The sequence below is a fragment of the Coregonus clupeaformis genome, chromosome 35 (genome assembly GCF_020615455.1).
Source record: "Coregonus clupeaformis isolate EN_2021a chromosome 35, ASM2061545v1, whole genome shotgun sequence".
In the NCBI taxonomy this organism is placed as follows: domain Eukaryota; kingdom Metazoa; phylum Chordata; class Actinopteri; order Salmoniformes; family Salmonidae; genus Coregonus; species Coregonus clupeaformis.
The window spans coordinates 35591360-35605414 of record NC_059226.1 but is presented as its reverse complement, the minus strand read 5'-3'; the positions used below and the strand labels follow the sequence as shown (position 1 = coordinate 35605414).

At 42.6% G+C, this 14055-nt stretch overlaps 1 protein-coding gene and 1 long non-coding RNA gene across 2 annotated transcripts; both read right to left on the bottom strand.

Annotated features, from left to right (window-relative positions):
- Nucleotides 1-5940: 5940 nt before the first annotated feature.
- LOC121551603 lies at nt 5941-8024 on the bottom strand. Its single transcript, XR_005997091.2, has 3 exons — nt 7942-8024; nt 7502-7712; nt 5941-7371 (listed from the first exon to the last, which is right to left on the bottom strand). It is a non-coding gene; the product is annotated as an uncharacterized LOC121551603 (long non-coding RNA).
- Nucleotides 8025-9062: 1038 nt separating this feature from the next.
- LOC121550522 lies at nt 9063-11366 on the bottom strand. The gene is made up of 4 exons (XM_041862808.2): nt 10974-11366; nt 10509-10778; nt 10195-10301; nt 9063-9703 (listed from the first exon to the last, which is right to left on the bottom strand). Exons 1-4 carry the CDS (start codon nt 11264-11266, stop codon nt 9591-9593), a joined length of 783 nt encoding a protein of 260 aa, XP_041718742.1. The 5' UTR covers nt 11267-11366; the 3' UTR covers nt 9063-9590.
- Between the last annotated feature and the right edge of the window lie 2689 nt (nt 11367-14055).

The window sequence follows — 14055 nt, the reverse complement described above, 5'->3', positions numbered from 1 at the left end:
GCATCCTCAAGTTTCTTTTTTGTGAAGAAGAAGGATGGAGGGTTGCGCCCGTGTATTGATTACTGTAGTCTCAATCAGATCACAGTGAAATACAGTTATCCACTCCCTCTGATTGCGAGTATGACGGAATCATTACACGGAGCGCGTTTCTTCACAAAACTGGATCTCAGGAGCGCCTACAACTTGGTGAACATTAGGGAGGGAGATGAATGGAAGACAGCATTTAGTACCACCTCGGGTCACTATGAGTATCTCGTCATGCCATACGGGTTAATGAATGCTCCTTCAGTCTTCCAATCCTTTGTGGACGAGATCTTCCGGGATTTGCATGGGCAGGGTGTAGTAGTGTATATTGACGACATACTAGTTTACTCGTCTACACGAGCCGAGCATGTAGCCCTGGTGCGTCGAGTGTTGGGTAGGCTGTTGGAGCATGACTTGTATGTCAAGGCAGAGAAATGTCTGTTTTTCCAGGAGTCCATCTCCTTCCTGGGCCATCGATTGTCCGTGTCAGGGGTGGAGATGGAGATTGACCGCGTTTCAGCCGTGCGGAATTGGCAGACTCCAACCACGGTTAAGGAAGTGCAGCGGTTTTTGGGTTTTGCCAATTACTACCGGAGGTTTATCCGGGGTTTTGGACAGGTGGCAGCTCCCATCACCTCCTTGCTGAAGGGGGTCCCGGTGCGTTTGCAGTGGTCAGCTGAGGCGGACAGGGCGTTTGGTAAACTGAAGGACCTGTTCACCTCTGCTCCGGTGCTGGCGCATCCGGATCCCACTTTAGCGTTCCAGGTGGAGGTGGACGCGTCAGAGGCCGGTATTGGGGCTGTACTGTCTCAACGCTCAGGCACGCCCCCTAAACTCCGGCCCTGCGCTTTTTACTCTAAGAAGCTCAGCCCGGCGGAGCGTAATTATGACGTGGGGGACAGGGAGCTGCTAGCCGTGGTTCAAGCCCTAAAGGTGTGGAGGCATTGGCTTGAGGGGGCTCAACACCCTTTTCTCATTCTGACTGACCATCGTAACCTGGAGTACATCCGGGCAGCTAGGAGACTGAACCCTCGTCAGGCTAGGTGGACCATGTTTCTGGCCCGGTTTGTGTTTAAGCTCACTTACATCCCAGGGTCCCAGAACGGTAAGGCAGACGCCCTGTCCCGGCGATATGACACAGAGGAGAGATCCATTGAGCCCACTCCCATACTGCCGGCGTCTTGTCTGGTGGCGCCGGTGGTGTGGGAGGTCGACACGGAAATCGAGCGGCCGTTACGTACCGACCCTACTCCTCCAGAGTGTCCTGTGGGGCGGACGTACGTTCCGCTCGAGATTCGGGATCGTCTCATATATTGGGCTCATACGTCACCCTCCTCTGGACATCCTGGTATTGGCCGGACAGTGCACTGTCTTAGCGAAAAGTACTGGTGGCCAACATTGGCTAAGGACGTGAGGGTTTATGTCTCCTCCTGCTCGGTGTGCGCTCAGTGTAAGGCGCCTAGACACCTGCCCAGGGGGAAGTTACAACCCCCTTCCCCGTTCCACAACGGCCGTGGTCTCACCTCTCGGTAGACTTTGTCACGGACCTTCCCCCCTCCCAGGGGAATACCACCATTCTGGTCGTTGTGGATCGGTTCTCTAAAGCCTGTCGTCTCATCCCAATGTCGGGTCTCCCTACTGCCCTACAGACTGCTGAGGCTTTGTTTACCCACGTCTTCCGGCACTACGGGGTACCCGAGGATATAGTGTCTGATCGGGGTCCTCAATTCACCTCTAGAGTCTGGAGGGCGTTCATGGAACGCTTGGGGGTCTCGGTTAGCCTTACCTCGGGTTTCCACCCTGAGAGCAATGGGCAGGTGGAGAGAGTGAACCAGGATGTGGGTAGGTTTCTGAGATCATATTGCCAGGACCGGCAGGAGGAGTGGTCGGGGTATATCCCCTGGGTGGAGATTGCCCAGAATTCTCTTCGCCATTCCTCTACTAATCTGACCCCTTTCCAGTGTGTGTTGGGGTATCAGCCGGTTCTGGCCCTATGGCATCAGAGCCAGATCGAGGCTCCTGCGGTGGATGAGTGGTTTCGGCGCTCGGAGGAGACATGGAACGCTGCGCATGTACATCTGCAGCGGGCTATCCGTCGGCAGAAGGCGAGCGCCGATCTCCACCGCAGTGAGGGTCCAGTGTACGCACCTGGAGATCGAGTCTGGCTCTCGACTCGAAACCTGCCCCTTCGCCTGCCCTGCCGGAAGCTGGGTCGGCGGTTTGTGGGGCCATTTAAAGTCCTGAGGAAATTGAACGAGGTATGTTGCAGGTTACAACTGCCTAATGATTATCACATTAACCCCTCGTTCCATGTGTCTCTCCTCAGGCCGGTGGTAGCTGGTCCACTCCAGGACAATGAGATACGGGAGACTCCTCCACCCCCACTGGACATCGAGGGGGCTCCGGCGTACTCAGTCCGGTCTATCGTGGATTCGAGACGTCGGATGGGGGGTCTGCAGTATCTCGTGGAGTGGGAGGGGTACGGCCCGGAGGAACGGTGCTGGGTGCCTAGGAGGGACATTTTAGATCCCTCCCTCCTGACGGAGTTCCACCGGAGTCATCCCACGCGCCCTGCTCCGCGTCCTCCTGGCCGTCCCCGAGGCCGGGGTCGGCGCACGGCTGGAGCCGCGCGTCAAGGGGGGGGGTACTGTCACGGATGCCGCCGGGGATGCTCCTCCTCCTTGCTCGGGCAGGCTTCGGCGTTCGTCGTCCCCGGAGTACTAGCTACTACCGTTTGATGTTTTCGATGTTTGTTTTGTCATGTCTAGTTAGTGCACCTGTTTCGTATTCTGTATTGATTATGTCACCTATAAGTTCCCCTATGTTATGTTTGTATCTTGTGTGTTATTGTTCCACCTGTCGTGTATGGAGAGGTTCGGTGCCTTGGCGCTACGTTGTTGTTTTACGCACTCCACGTATTTTGACTCTTCGTGTTGTTTTACGCACTCCGCGTATTTGTTCGCCTCCAGTGTTTTGAGGCCGTTTATTTTGTGTACTATTTCAAGTGTTAGTAAAGTCGTCTTGACTTATCCTCTGTGTCCTGCGCTTGACTCCACCACTGCATCCACATCAGCACACTCTGACAAATGTAAATGTAAAAATGGGTGACAGAATTTTCTTTGGGGTGACAGAATTTTCTATGGGGTGACAGAATTTTTCTATGGGGTGACATAATGTCCTATGGGGTGACATAATGTCCTATGGGGTGACAGAATTTCCTATGGGGTGACATAATGTCCTATGGGGTGACATAATGTCCTATTGATATAGAAATTAAAATATATACAGGTTAAAAGTAATGACTAAATGTTCCACCCTTAAATAGAGTTGTGAAATGTTCTTGTTTTAAGTATGATTAGTACTTTCTTAGTAGTGACTAATTATTACACTCCGAAACTGTGTGAAATGTGTTAGAATCATAAGACTACTACCTAGTAATGTGTGAGCGTAGGGCAAGTTGTGATTACATTGTGTTACTATTTAGCAATGTGAGTAGGAGTTAGGCCAGACAACAAAGAAGAAGGAGAACTGTTAGGCTTGGAAGAGAGTATGAAACATGTTGCAGGATATTGTGAGGACGGCGATAACTAAAGAATGCAGCCTGCCCGAGCAAGGCGTAGACTATGATAAGAACATGTGTGTGTGTGTGTGTGTGTGACCTGATGGTCAGGAGAGCAGAGGAAAATCACATGAGCTAAACCCAGGTGTGAGCTTACAAGAATACGGGATTTTTGTATGACGTGTGTGTATAAAAGATGGACTCTGAAATTGTGATAACAGAATTCTCTGGGCAGAATTCTCGAATAAAGATGACCTGACTATTGCAGAAGGGAGCTCTGTCCGTTTCTTGATCCAAAAGCCTTACAACCTTTTTGGGAGACGCACAGAGACACTGAAATAGTTAGTTAATAAATTATCTTAACACCTATGGGGTGATATAATGTCCTATGGGGTGACATAATGTCCTATGGGTTGACATAATGTCCAATGGGGTGACATAATGTCCTATGGGTTGACATAATGTCCTATGGGGTGACATAATGTCCTATGGGTTGACATAATGTCCAATGGGGTGACATAATGTCCTATGGGTTGACATAATGTCCTATGGGGTGACATAATGTCCTATGGGTTGACATAATGTCCAATGGGGTGACATAATGTCCTATGGGTTGACATAGTGTCCTATGGGGTGACATAATGTCCTATGGGGTGACATAATGTCCTATGGGTTGACATAATGTCCTATGTGTTGACATAATGTCCTATGGGGTGACATAATGTCCAATGGGTGACATAATATCCTATGGGGTGATGCCAATAAATGAAAGAAAAAAAGGCGTTGTCTTGGACAAAATGTAAAAATTATTGTTAAGCATGAAGCAGGAAACATTCCAATAATACACAAGTAAGATCATTGCTTTTTATCTAGGTTTAGTGAAATGACTGTGAATCTTACCCAAAATGTAATAGCTAGGCACTTTGTTATCATCATTATACAAGGAAAATATGGGTTTTTCATTTAAAATGCCAGAATTTGATTACTGTTTAAAGACAGAAGTAACTAAAAATCATTTTCTTGTCTATTTGGGAATCATTAAACCTTTATATTAACATTAACTGTAATGTCACACCAGAGGACAAATTCAAGGCACTAATGCATGAAATGGTTCATTAAATTGTATATAAACTCAAAATTGAAGGTGGCCATGTAACATTTTGAGTTGTTTAGACCATATGTTATTTTACTTACAATTTAAAGGAACATTTATTTTCACTTTTGGTAACTACCCATATACTAATCGTTAAGTCTTTTGTGTGGGCTCATCTAAAGTGGGGACTATCTATGCCTTATAAAACATTTATAAATGACCCGTTACTCCCCAAAGGCTGTCCATGCCGTAAGAAGGCATTCCAGCATTACCTGAAGCTCCACAAAGGGCTCAAAAAGAGCTGAAACATGCCTCACTTATCATCAACATGCCTCACTTATCATCAACATGCCTCACTTATCATCACCATGCCTCACTTATCATCAACATGCCTCACTTATCATCAACATGCCTCACTTATCATCAACATGCCTCACTTATCATCAACATGCCTCACTTATCATCCCCATGCCTCACTTATCATCACCATGCCTCACTTATCATCAACATGCCTCACTTATCATCAACATGCCTCACTTATCATCAACATGCCTCACTTATCATCAACATGCCTCACTTATCATCACCATGCCTCACTTATCATCAACATGCCTCACTTATCATCAACATGCCTCACTTATCATCAACATGCCTCACTTATCATCCCCATGCCTCACTTATCATCAGGAAAACAATATAGACGCAATACAGAATGTTAAAGGAAATATTCATATTTTATTGAACATTTCCTGATGCAGCATACAGCTGACTCCTGAATGTCTGTAGTATAATCAGTTTTTCTTGGAATCTTTATGGCCCATAACACCATCCATTTTCTTTTATGTCAGTTATCTGCAGAAGGTGCACCTAAAGATACAGTGTCTTACTTCCACTTTCTTTCTGTTCATTGGAAATGTCAAGTTTTTGTTTGCTATGCACAAGTGGACCTACACTCACCGCTCACATCCACAGCTGAACTAAATGAAGAACATCATGTCTTTCAGATCACATGACTCTAAAGCAGAGTTCCCCAACTGGCGGCCCACAGGCCGTGGTATTAATTTTTACACATTTTGACATAAAATACTACATAAAATACTATAAAAACATCAGGAAATCCAAGTGATTCGAATTTTGGAAATCTGTTCCCAAGTATTCCCACGCATAATAGAGAGACACGTGATCGTATACAAATGTAAGCAAGGTTTACAATGATTATGTTTTAGTCAAATATGATATCTGTTTGGGCTTCTTGCGGTCAATTTTCAGTCAAGAAATCGGCTCAAGAAAAAATCGTCCCGCAGCTGAATCTAGTTGAAGATCCCTGCTGTAAAGGGTGTAACTCCAACATGTTAAAGGTACGGTGTTCTAAAGGGTGTAACTCCAACATGTTAAAGGTACAGTGTTCTAAAGGGTGTAACTCCAACATGTTAAAGGTACAGTGTTCTAAAGGGTGTAACTCCAACATGTTAAAGGTACGGTGTTCTAAAGGGTGTAACTCCAACATGTTAAAGGTACAGTGTTCTAAAGGGTGTAACTCCAACATGTTAAAGGTACGGTGTTCTAAAGGGTGTAACTCCAACATGTTAAAGGTACGGTGTTCGTTGACTTGCAGTGTGTTTGTCTCCAGTGGTTGTTTGAAACTAAGACATCCCCTGGCAGAAGGACGGGTGTTTCCTTCCCCCTGATACTCTAAACAACTCAGCCCTTGCACTTCCTGGAAATTATGGATGTGCTATAACTTTGAACGAGGAGGTAGTGGAACACACAGACACACAGACACACCGATTAATGGGTTTCCTGCCCCCTGATACTCTAAACAACTCCGCCCTTACACTTCCTGGAACTTTTGCATGTGCTGTAGCGTTGAACGAGGAGGAAGTTGAACACACAGACACACAGATTAATGGGTTTTCTGCCCCCTGATACTCTAAACAACTCGGCCCTTACACTTCCTGAAACTTATACATGTGCTGTAACTTTGAATGGAATCGGAAAACACAGACATACAGATTACGGACTTGCAGTATGTTTGTCTCCAGTGGTTATTTGAAACTGAACCTTCCTTTGTTTCTTTCTCACTGAACCACTGAACCACTGAACCACTAGCCACTATCCACTAGCCACTATCCAAGAGCGAAAATGGAGGTTTCCAGATGCCTTATAGGCCTTGATTATAGCCTCTGCCTGTATTGCTGTGGTACATTGTGTCGCAAAAAACGCTGAGTTTCGTCTGACAATTGTGATTTCATGAATTATTCTTCCAAGGGGACCATGACAGTGTTTTTTTGCGGGCCATTCATTCCACTCAATCACAGTAAGGTTGTCAGAAAGTAAACTCTCAGTCCGATTTCCCCTTAGCCTCAATATCTGCTCCTTGTAGGTTCACCAGGCCCTCTCAATGTGCTGGGTATGGACTCCAGTGTGGGCGTCTCCATACCAGCTGCTGTGGTTGACTGTGTGTTGGTTGTACCCTAGTGCAGGGAGTACACGATAAGCACCCATACTCGTCACTGATAACTGATGATCCAGGCCTCACGTGATGGGCAATCAAGGGGACTAGGTATCTTCGAGATCTTCTCTCCACAAGGCGCAGAATAGGCTTCCCTTTTCTTCATCCTTGATGCCGCACACTCACCATTCCAAAGAGACACTTCTTCCTCTTCCACCCTCTAGCCATTCTTCCCCTCGCATACTGATTATGAATAAAAATCACAAAACAAAAAACACAGACATAAACAAACATATTAACAATTTGGTGAATCATATTTCTAAAGTTCTTAATTATTTAAAGACACATTCTCACCAAAAATGTCAAAACACACCTTTCTTTTGTGCTGAAAATGGCTCTCATCAATAACAACAAATTATCTTCTTCCACCGATCTGCTGACCTCTACACCTTCTAATTTTCTCAACTGCTGTGACACAGACCTCCCGTAGCTTTTTTGCCATTTTAGTAAGGGTTGTTGAGCTTGCTGCTGCAATGTTGTCATCGATCATATCAATCTGGCACAGTCGTAGGCCCTTTGAAAATCTTGAACACAAAATACAAATGTAAAGTTTTGACTAATATGGCCTACAAGACAATTAGAATTACAATCAAATGACAGTTTGTCTATGAATGTATAATCATCATCACCATTTTTTTATATAACTATTTTCCTCTTTTAGTTTATGCTCAAGCACGCTTAAGATTTGTATGTAAATTAAAAGTGCTATATCAATCTTTGTATTGATGTTATTATTATTATTATTATTACTACCTGTAAATTAATTGCATCCAGTCACAGAGAGAGATCTTTGAACGACTGAAGATTGACTTGATCCTGACTGATATCTCTTTCGCCTGACCTCTATGTGGTGCTCGTCGACATATCCTATTAAAAAATAAAATAAGGGTTTAATATGGGACAAGAACATGTACAGTACCTTCAGAAAGTTTTCACACCGCTTTAATTTTCTCCACATTTTGTGTTACAGCCTGAATTTAGAACTGATTAAATTGAGATTTTGTGTCACTGATCTACACACAATATCCCATAATGTCAACATGGAATTATGTTTTTAGAATTGTTTTCAAATTAATAAAAAATGAAAAGCAAAAATGTATTGAGTCAATAAGTGTTCAACCCCTTTGTTGTGGAGAGCCTATATAAGTTCAGGAGTAAACATTTGCTTCACAAGTCATATAATAAGTTGCACAGACTTACTTTGTGTGCAATAATAGTTGTTAACATGATTTTTTGAATGACTGTCCCTTCTCTGTACCTCACACGTACAATTATCTGTAAGATTCAACCACAAAGACCAGTGAGGGTTTTCCAATGCCTCACAAAGAAGGGAACCTATTGGTATAAAAATACAAACAAAAGCAGACTGAATATCCCTTTGAGCTTGGTGAAGTTATTAATTACACTTTGGATAGTGTATCAATACACCCAGTCACTAAGACACAGGCGTCTGCGATGGAAATGTATATCATGTGAAGAGACAGCCTTGAAAATGTTAATCTTGTCTTAGTGTCATAAATAGTCCTTGGTTCATGCCTGTGCTTGGTAAAGATATATAGAACATATTCTGGCAGAACGCCCAGAATATGTTCTATAAGTTAAGATAGGAGATGGTGCCAGACACATGCCGGAACCATACCTATGAACTATGCCTATGTAATGTGTCTGTAACCAGTATATAAGGATCTCAGTATATAAGGAACTCATGGTGCATTGAGTTGGTTGGAACCTCTCCAGTGCGCTGATAATAAAGAATGTTGGCGGAGAGGGAGGAACCGCTCAGGGAGTTCACCATGAGACCAAGACAGTTACATAGTTTAATGGCTGTGATGGGGAAAAAAAGAAAAATATCAAATAAAAATAAGAAAGTACTGTTTGCTTCTTCGAAAATAGGTGATCTTTTAATCAATATTATTTGCCATACAATTGAGCTAATGCATACTGCATAATGTTACAATAAATGAGGAAAATCAGGAAATCTAAATATTTTGTTGAGAATCTATAGGCTATACATTTACCAATGCAACAGGCAGACAGGATCTACTACTAGCACACTGCTGAACATAATCAACCAAGCACCGACTATACATAGGCAAAAAAAAAAATGTCAACAATTATCAGCAATAAATGATACTCCTCATTATGATATTTACACTGTTAGGTTCTGAACAAACAGAGTAAAAACTCAAACCAAGTTTATTCACCCACTGGGTCATACAGCTGCAAAGACACAATCTGTATTTACTCAGTATTGCCTAAGTTTGTTTGCCATTTCTACCACCGGAAAACATGAAAATGACGTTTAATGTAATCAAGGATCTCCTCATACTCTTCGGTATCCCAGTCCAGGTGCATGTCTCTTTCCACCCATGAAATCAGCTTCTGTGCTTGATTCTTGTTGATTATCCCCTTCTTTTGGTATGCTTTGACCAGCTCAATGTAGCCATTTCTGTATAGTACCTTGTTCCTTCATCAGACATGTCAATGTTACCTTCGGTATATGATGCGACCAATCCTAGAATAAGTGCATAGTTTAAAATTGGGAATATTTACACTTTAAAGTGGCATTTTACTCAAAAAGCATTATTTTTTATATATATATATTTATTTTTCATTAGTCCACTTTTGATAAAGTCCCAAATTGTCCCACACGTTCAATGTATATCGCTTCAAGTCGCCTGAAAGCAAGAACAAGTGTTGATAATACTATTCCGGGAACTAAACACATTTTCTATTAGTCTAGCTCTGATGCTCCATTGTTCAAAATTATGATATTATGAGACCATATCAATGGTGGACTGGTGAGAAATGTATATATATATATATATATATATATATATATATAGATATAGATATAATATACTGTATGTATATCTTAAGTTTTTTGTAAAATACTCCTAATACAACATACAGGCAAATTCAGCGACTAAGGCAAACTTAGAGAAATGATTACTTTTGTAAGAGACACTAAAGATCTACAGTATCTATTGTAATCAATGTTTTTACCTGCATCTTCTCTGAGCTGCCGGGAAGATATAGGATGACCCATGATAAAAGCCTTCCTTAGCATAACTGCAGCATCTCCGTCTAGGATTGTCTCTGCCAGCAGACGACTAGAACACAGAAAACATGATAACAGAAAAGGTGTCGACTACACTACGTTTTGATGGCCGAGGATAACTATGGTGCCATGTACAACGTCATACAACATCATCATGGTGGCCATTTTGCTATTCTGCCATAACTGGACAATGTATGTTCCTTCATATCTGCTAAACACGATAACACAGAAAAGGCGTTGCCTACTCTAAATCATTCACCTGGCTACTTGAGATTCCCTGCTGTTTCCAGTGGTCAGAGCATCTCTGTGATCCTGGTAAAGAACCCTCATGGTTAACAGGCTCTGTCCAGTTGGGTCATAATCAAGGCTCATGATCATCTCATGAAGCCTTGGATTCACTTGTAGGAGACGATCCAGTCGTTCATGGTTTCTTCGGGCTATCCTCAGAGAAGCCAATGGTGGAATATGGTCTGCCTCTGCCATGCGATAATTATCCGGACCAAACTGAGATGGTCGACCTTTTTTAACACTTATGAGGAGAGAAAAGGAAGTATCAGTAGGCTGTCATCATTCTTGTGTCAATTCAAAAGGAATTATACAATGTAATAGCAATAATATCATGAAATAATAGGCTCGGCCTATCCATGCTCTTATGAATAAAAGGCCCATTGTACTCAGTGGGTAAAGCAGACTTGACAGAAATTTATAAAAATTATAGACCTACTTTTTATAAGTGTCAACAACTCCAAGGCCGTAAGCAATTATGATCGTAGTTTCATCGCTGCGACTCTGTCCTTCTGTCTTCTTGCTGGCAGCATTTCCAGTGGGTTCATTTCCAGAAGCTTTATTTGACTTTACCGTCACGTAACGTGTTATTTTTGGAGTTCCTGGATGATACGACGGTTTATTATGAATCGCCTTAATCAATATAAACCCCCCTATTGCGGCTGTTCCCAATGCTACTGGAAACGCAAGGGGCCCCAAAAACGGTATCAGACCCAAGGCTGGAAGACCCATTTAAACTCCTGGTAGCCTACAATGTCTTGTAGCCCAACTCTTGGTTCTCAGAAAATGTTTCCTCTCAGAGCTGAGCTCTTATTCTCTTGACGCAGTTAGAAATGTTTGCCAGACGGCTTCAACCAGTGAGGGTGGTGTTGTGCAGCATATGACCAATGAGTCAAATTCTATAAATAGGCCTGTGTGTTTGTGTTGGAGAAGGCAGGCCATGGGAAGGGATGCTCAAATTTGGAATTGCTGGAGAAGAGCACATATCCACATTCTGAACATATATACTTGAAGGGAGAACATGTAGGATAGTAAGGGTTTGAACAGGGGTCTGTTAAGTGGGGAGGGGCGATGTTTTGAGTGTTCCATATAGAAATGCAATGTATAGAGCAGCTCTCACGATGCCCTACTGTTAATGACTGAGAACCATGCCTGTTCTTTCTATCTAGAATGGTGCACCCTCCCAAATAGCCTAAGGTTTATAAATTAGTAATGAAGTGGTTCCTTTCTAAATGCCATAGTAAAGTGCTTCAAGCAAACACTGTTGGTGAAGATATATATATATAATCTATCTATCTATCTATCTATCTATCTATCTATCTATCTATCTATCTATCTATCTATCTATCTATCTATCTATCTATCTATCTATCTATCTATCTATCTATCTATCTATCTATCTATCTATCTATCTATCTATCTATCTATCTATCTATCTATCTATCTATCTATCTATCTATCTATCTATCTATATGTACTAGGCCTATATACAGTATTTATATTTTATAAACATGTTTTTAAAAGGTTAGAATAAACCTTTCCATTTCCTTGGTCTCTTCTCGTAAAACCTTTTTTCTGGATTGACTGACCTTCATGTCTTAAAGTAATGATGGACTGTCGTTTCTCTTTGCTTATTTGAGGTGTTCTTGCCATAATATGGACTTGGGAGTATCATTTCTTGTTGAAAATAGTTTTTTGTTTTGATTACAGTACCAGTCAAAAGTTTGGACACACCTACTCATTCAAGGGTTTCTTTATTTTTACTATTTTCCACATTGTAGAATAATAGTGAAGATATCAAAACTATGAAATAACACATATGGAATCAAGTAGTAACCAAAAAAGTGTTAAACATATCAAAATATTTTTTTCCTCGAGATTCTTCAAACTTGCCACCCTTTGCCTTGATGACAGCTTCACACACTCTTGTGACACGTACTGAGTATACGAAGAGGCAGGACGCAGACGAGGGAATTAACAAGGTCAAGGTTTACTTAACAATGACAAAGAGAAATAACAAAGATAGAGTAAATGACACGAAGCTAAACAATCACACACAACATCATCCAGAACAGTCCAGGGCTAAATAGGGGTGGTGATGAGTTGATGAGGTGCAGGTGTGCTGGAGTTGATTAGGGTGCGTTGGGTTTCCATTCCGGTGTTGCCGAGGTGGTGCACTCAGACAGGTGGCTCAGTAGACCGGCGAATCAGAGCGCCGGAGGGGAGCAACGGGAGGAGACGTGACAACTCTTGGCATTCTCTCAACCAGCTTCATGAGGTAGTCACCTGGAATGCATTTCAATTAACAGGTGTGCCTTGTTAAAAGTTAATTTGTGGAATTTCTTTCCTTCTTAATGCGTTTGAGCCAATCAGTTGTGTTGTGACAAGGTAGGGGTGGTATAAGAAGATAGCCCTATTTGGGAAAAGACCAAGTCCATATTATGGCAAGAACAGCTCAAATAAGCAAAGAGAAACGACAGTCCATCATTACGTTAATACATGAAGGTCAGTCAATACGGAACATTTCAAGAACTTTGAAAGTTTCTTCAAGTGCAGTCGCAAAAACAATCAAGCGCAATGATGAAACTGGCTCTCATGAGGACTGCCACAGGAAAAGAAGACCCAGAGTTACCTCTACTGCAGAGGATAAATTCACCAGCCTCAGAAATTGCAGCCCAAATAAATGCTTCACAGAGTTCAAGTAACAGACACATCTCAACATCAACTGTTCAGAGGAGACTGTGCGAATCAGGCATTCATTAATGGTCGAATTGCTGCAAAGAAACCATTACTAAAGGACCCCAATAAGAAGAAGAGACTTGCCTGGGTCAAGAAACACGAGCAATGGACATTAGACCGGTGGAAATCTGTCCTTTAGTCTGATGAGTCCAAATGTGAGATTTTTGGTTCCAACCGCTGTGTCTTTGTGAGACCCATAGTAGGTGAATGGTTGATCTCCGCATGTGTGGTTCCTACCGTGAAGCATGGAGAAGGAAGTGTCATGGTGTGGGGGTGCTTTGCTGGTGACACTGTCAGTGATTTATTTAGAATTTTAGGCACACCTAACCAGCATGGCTACCACAGCATTCTGCAGCGATACGCCATCCCATCTGGTTTGCACTTAATGGGACTATCATTTGTTTTTCAACAGGACTATGACCCAACACACCTCCAGGCTGTGTAAGGGCTATTTGACCAAGAAGGAGAGTGATGGAGTGCTGCATCAGATGACCTGGCCACCACAATCACTCGACCTCAACCCAGTTGAGATGGTTTGGGATGAGTTGGACTGCAGAGTGAAGGAAAAGCAGCCAACAAGTGCTCAGCATATGTGGGAACTGTTGGAAAAGCATTCCAGGTGAAGCTGGTTGAGAGAATGCCAAGAGTGTGCAAAGCTGTCATCAAGGCAAAAAAGTGGCTACTTTGAAGAATCTAAAATCTTAAAATATATTTTGATTTGTTTAACACTTTTTTGGTTACTACATGATTCCATATGTGTTATTTAATAGTTTTGATGTCTT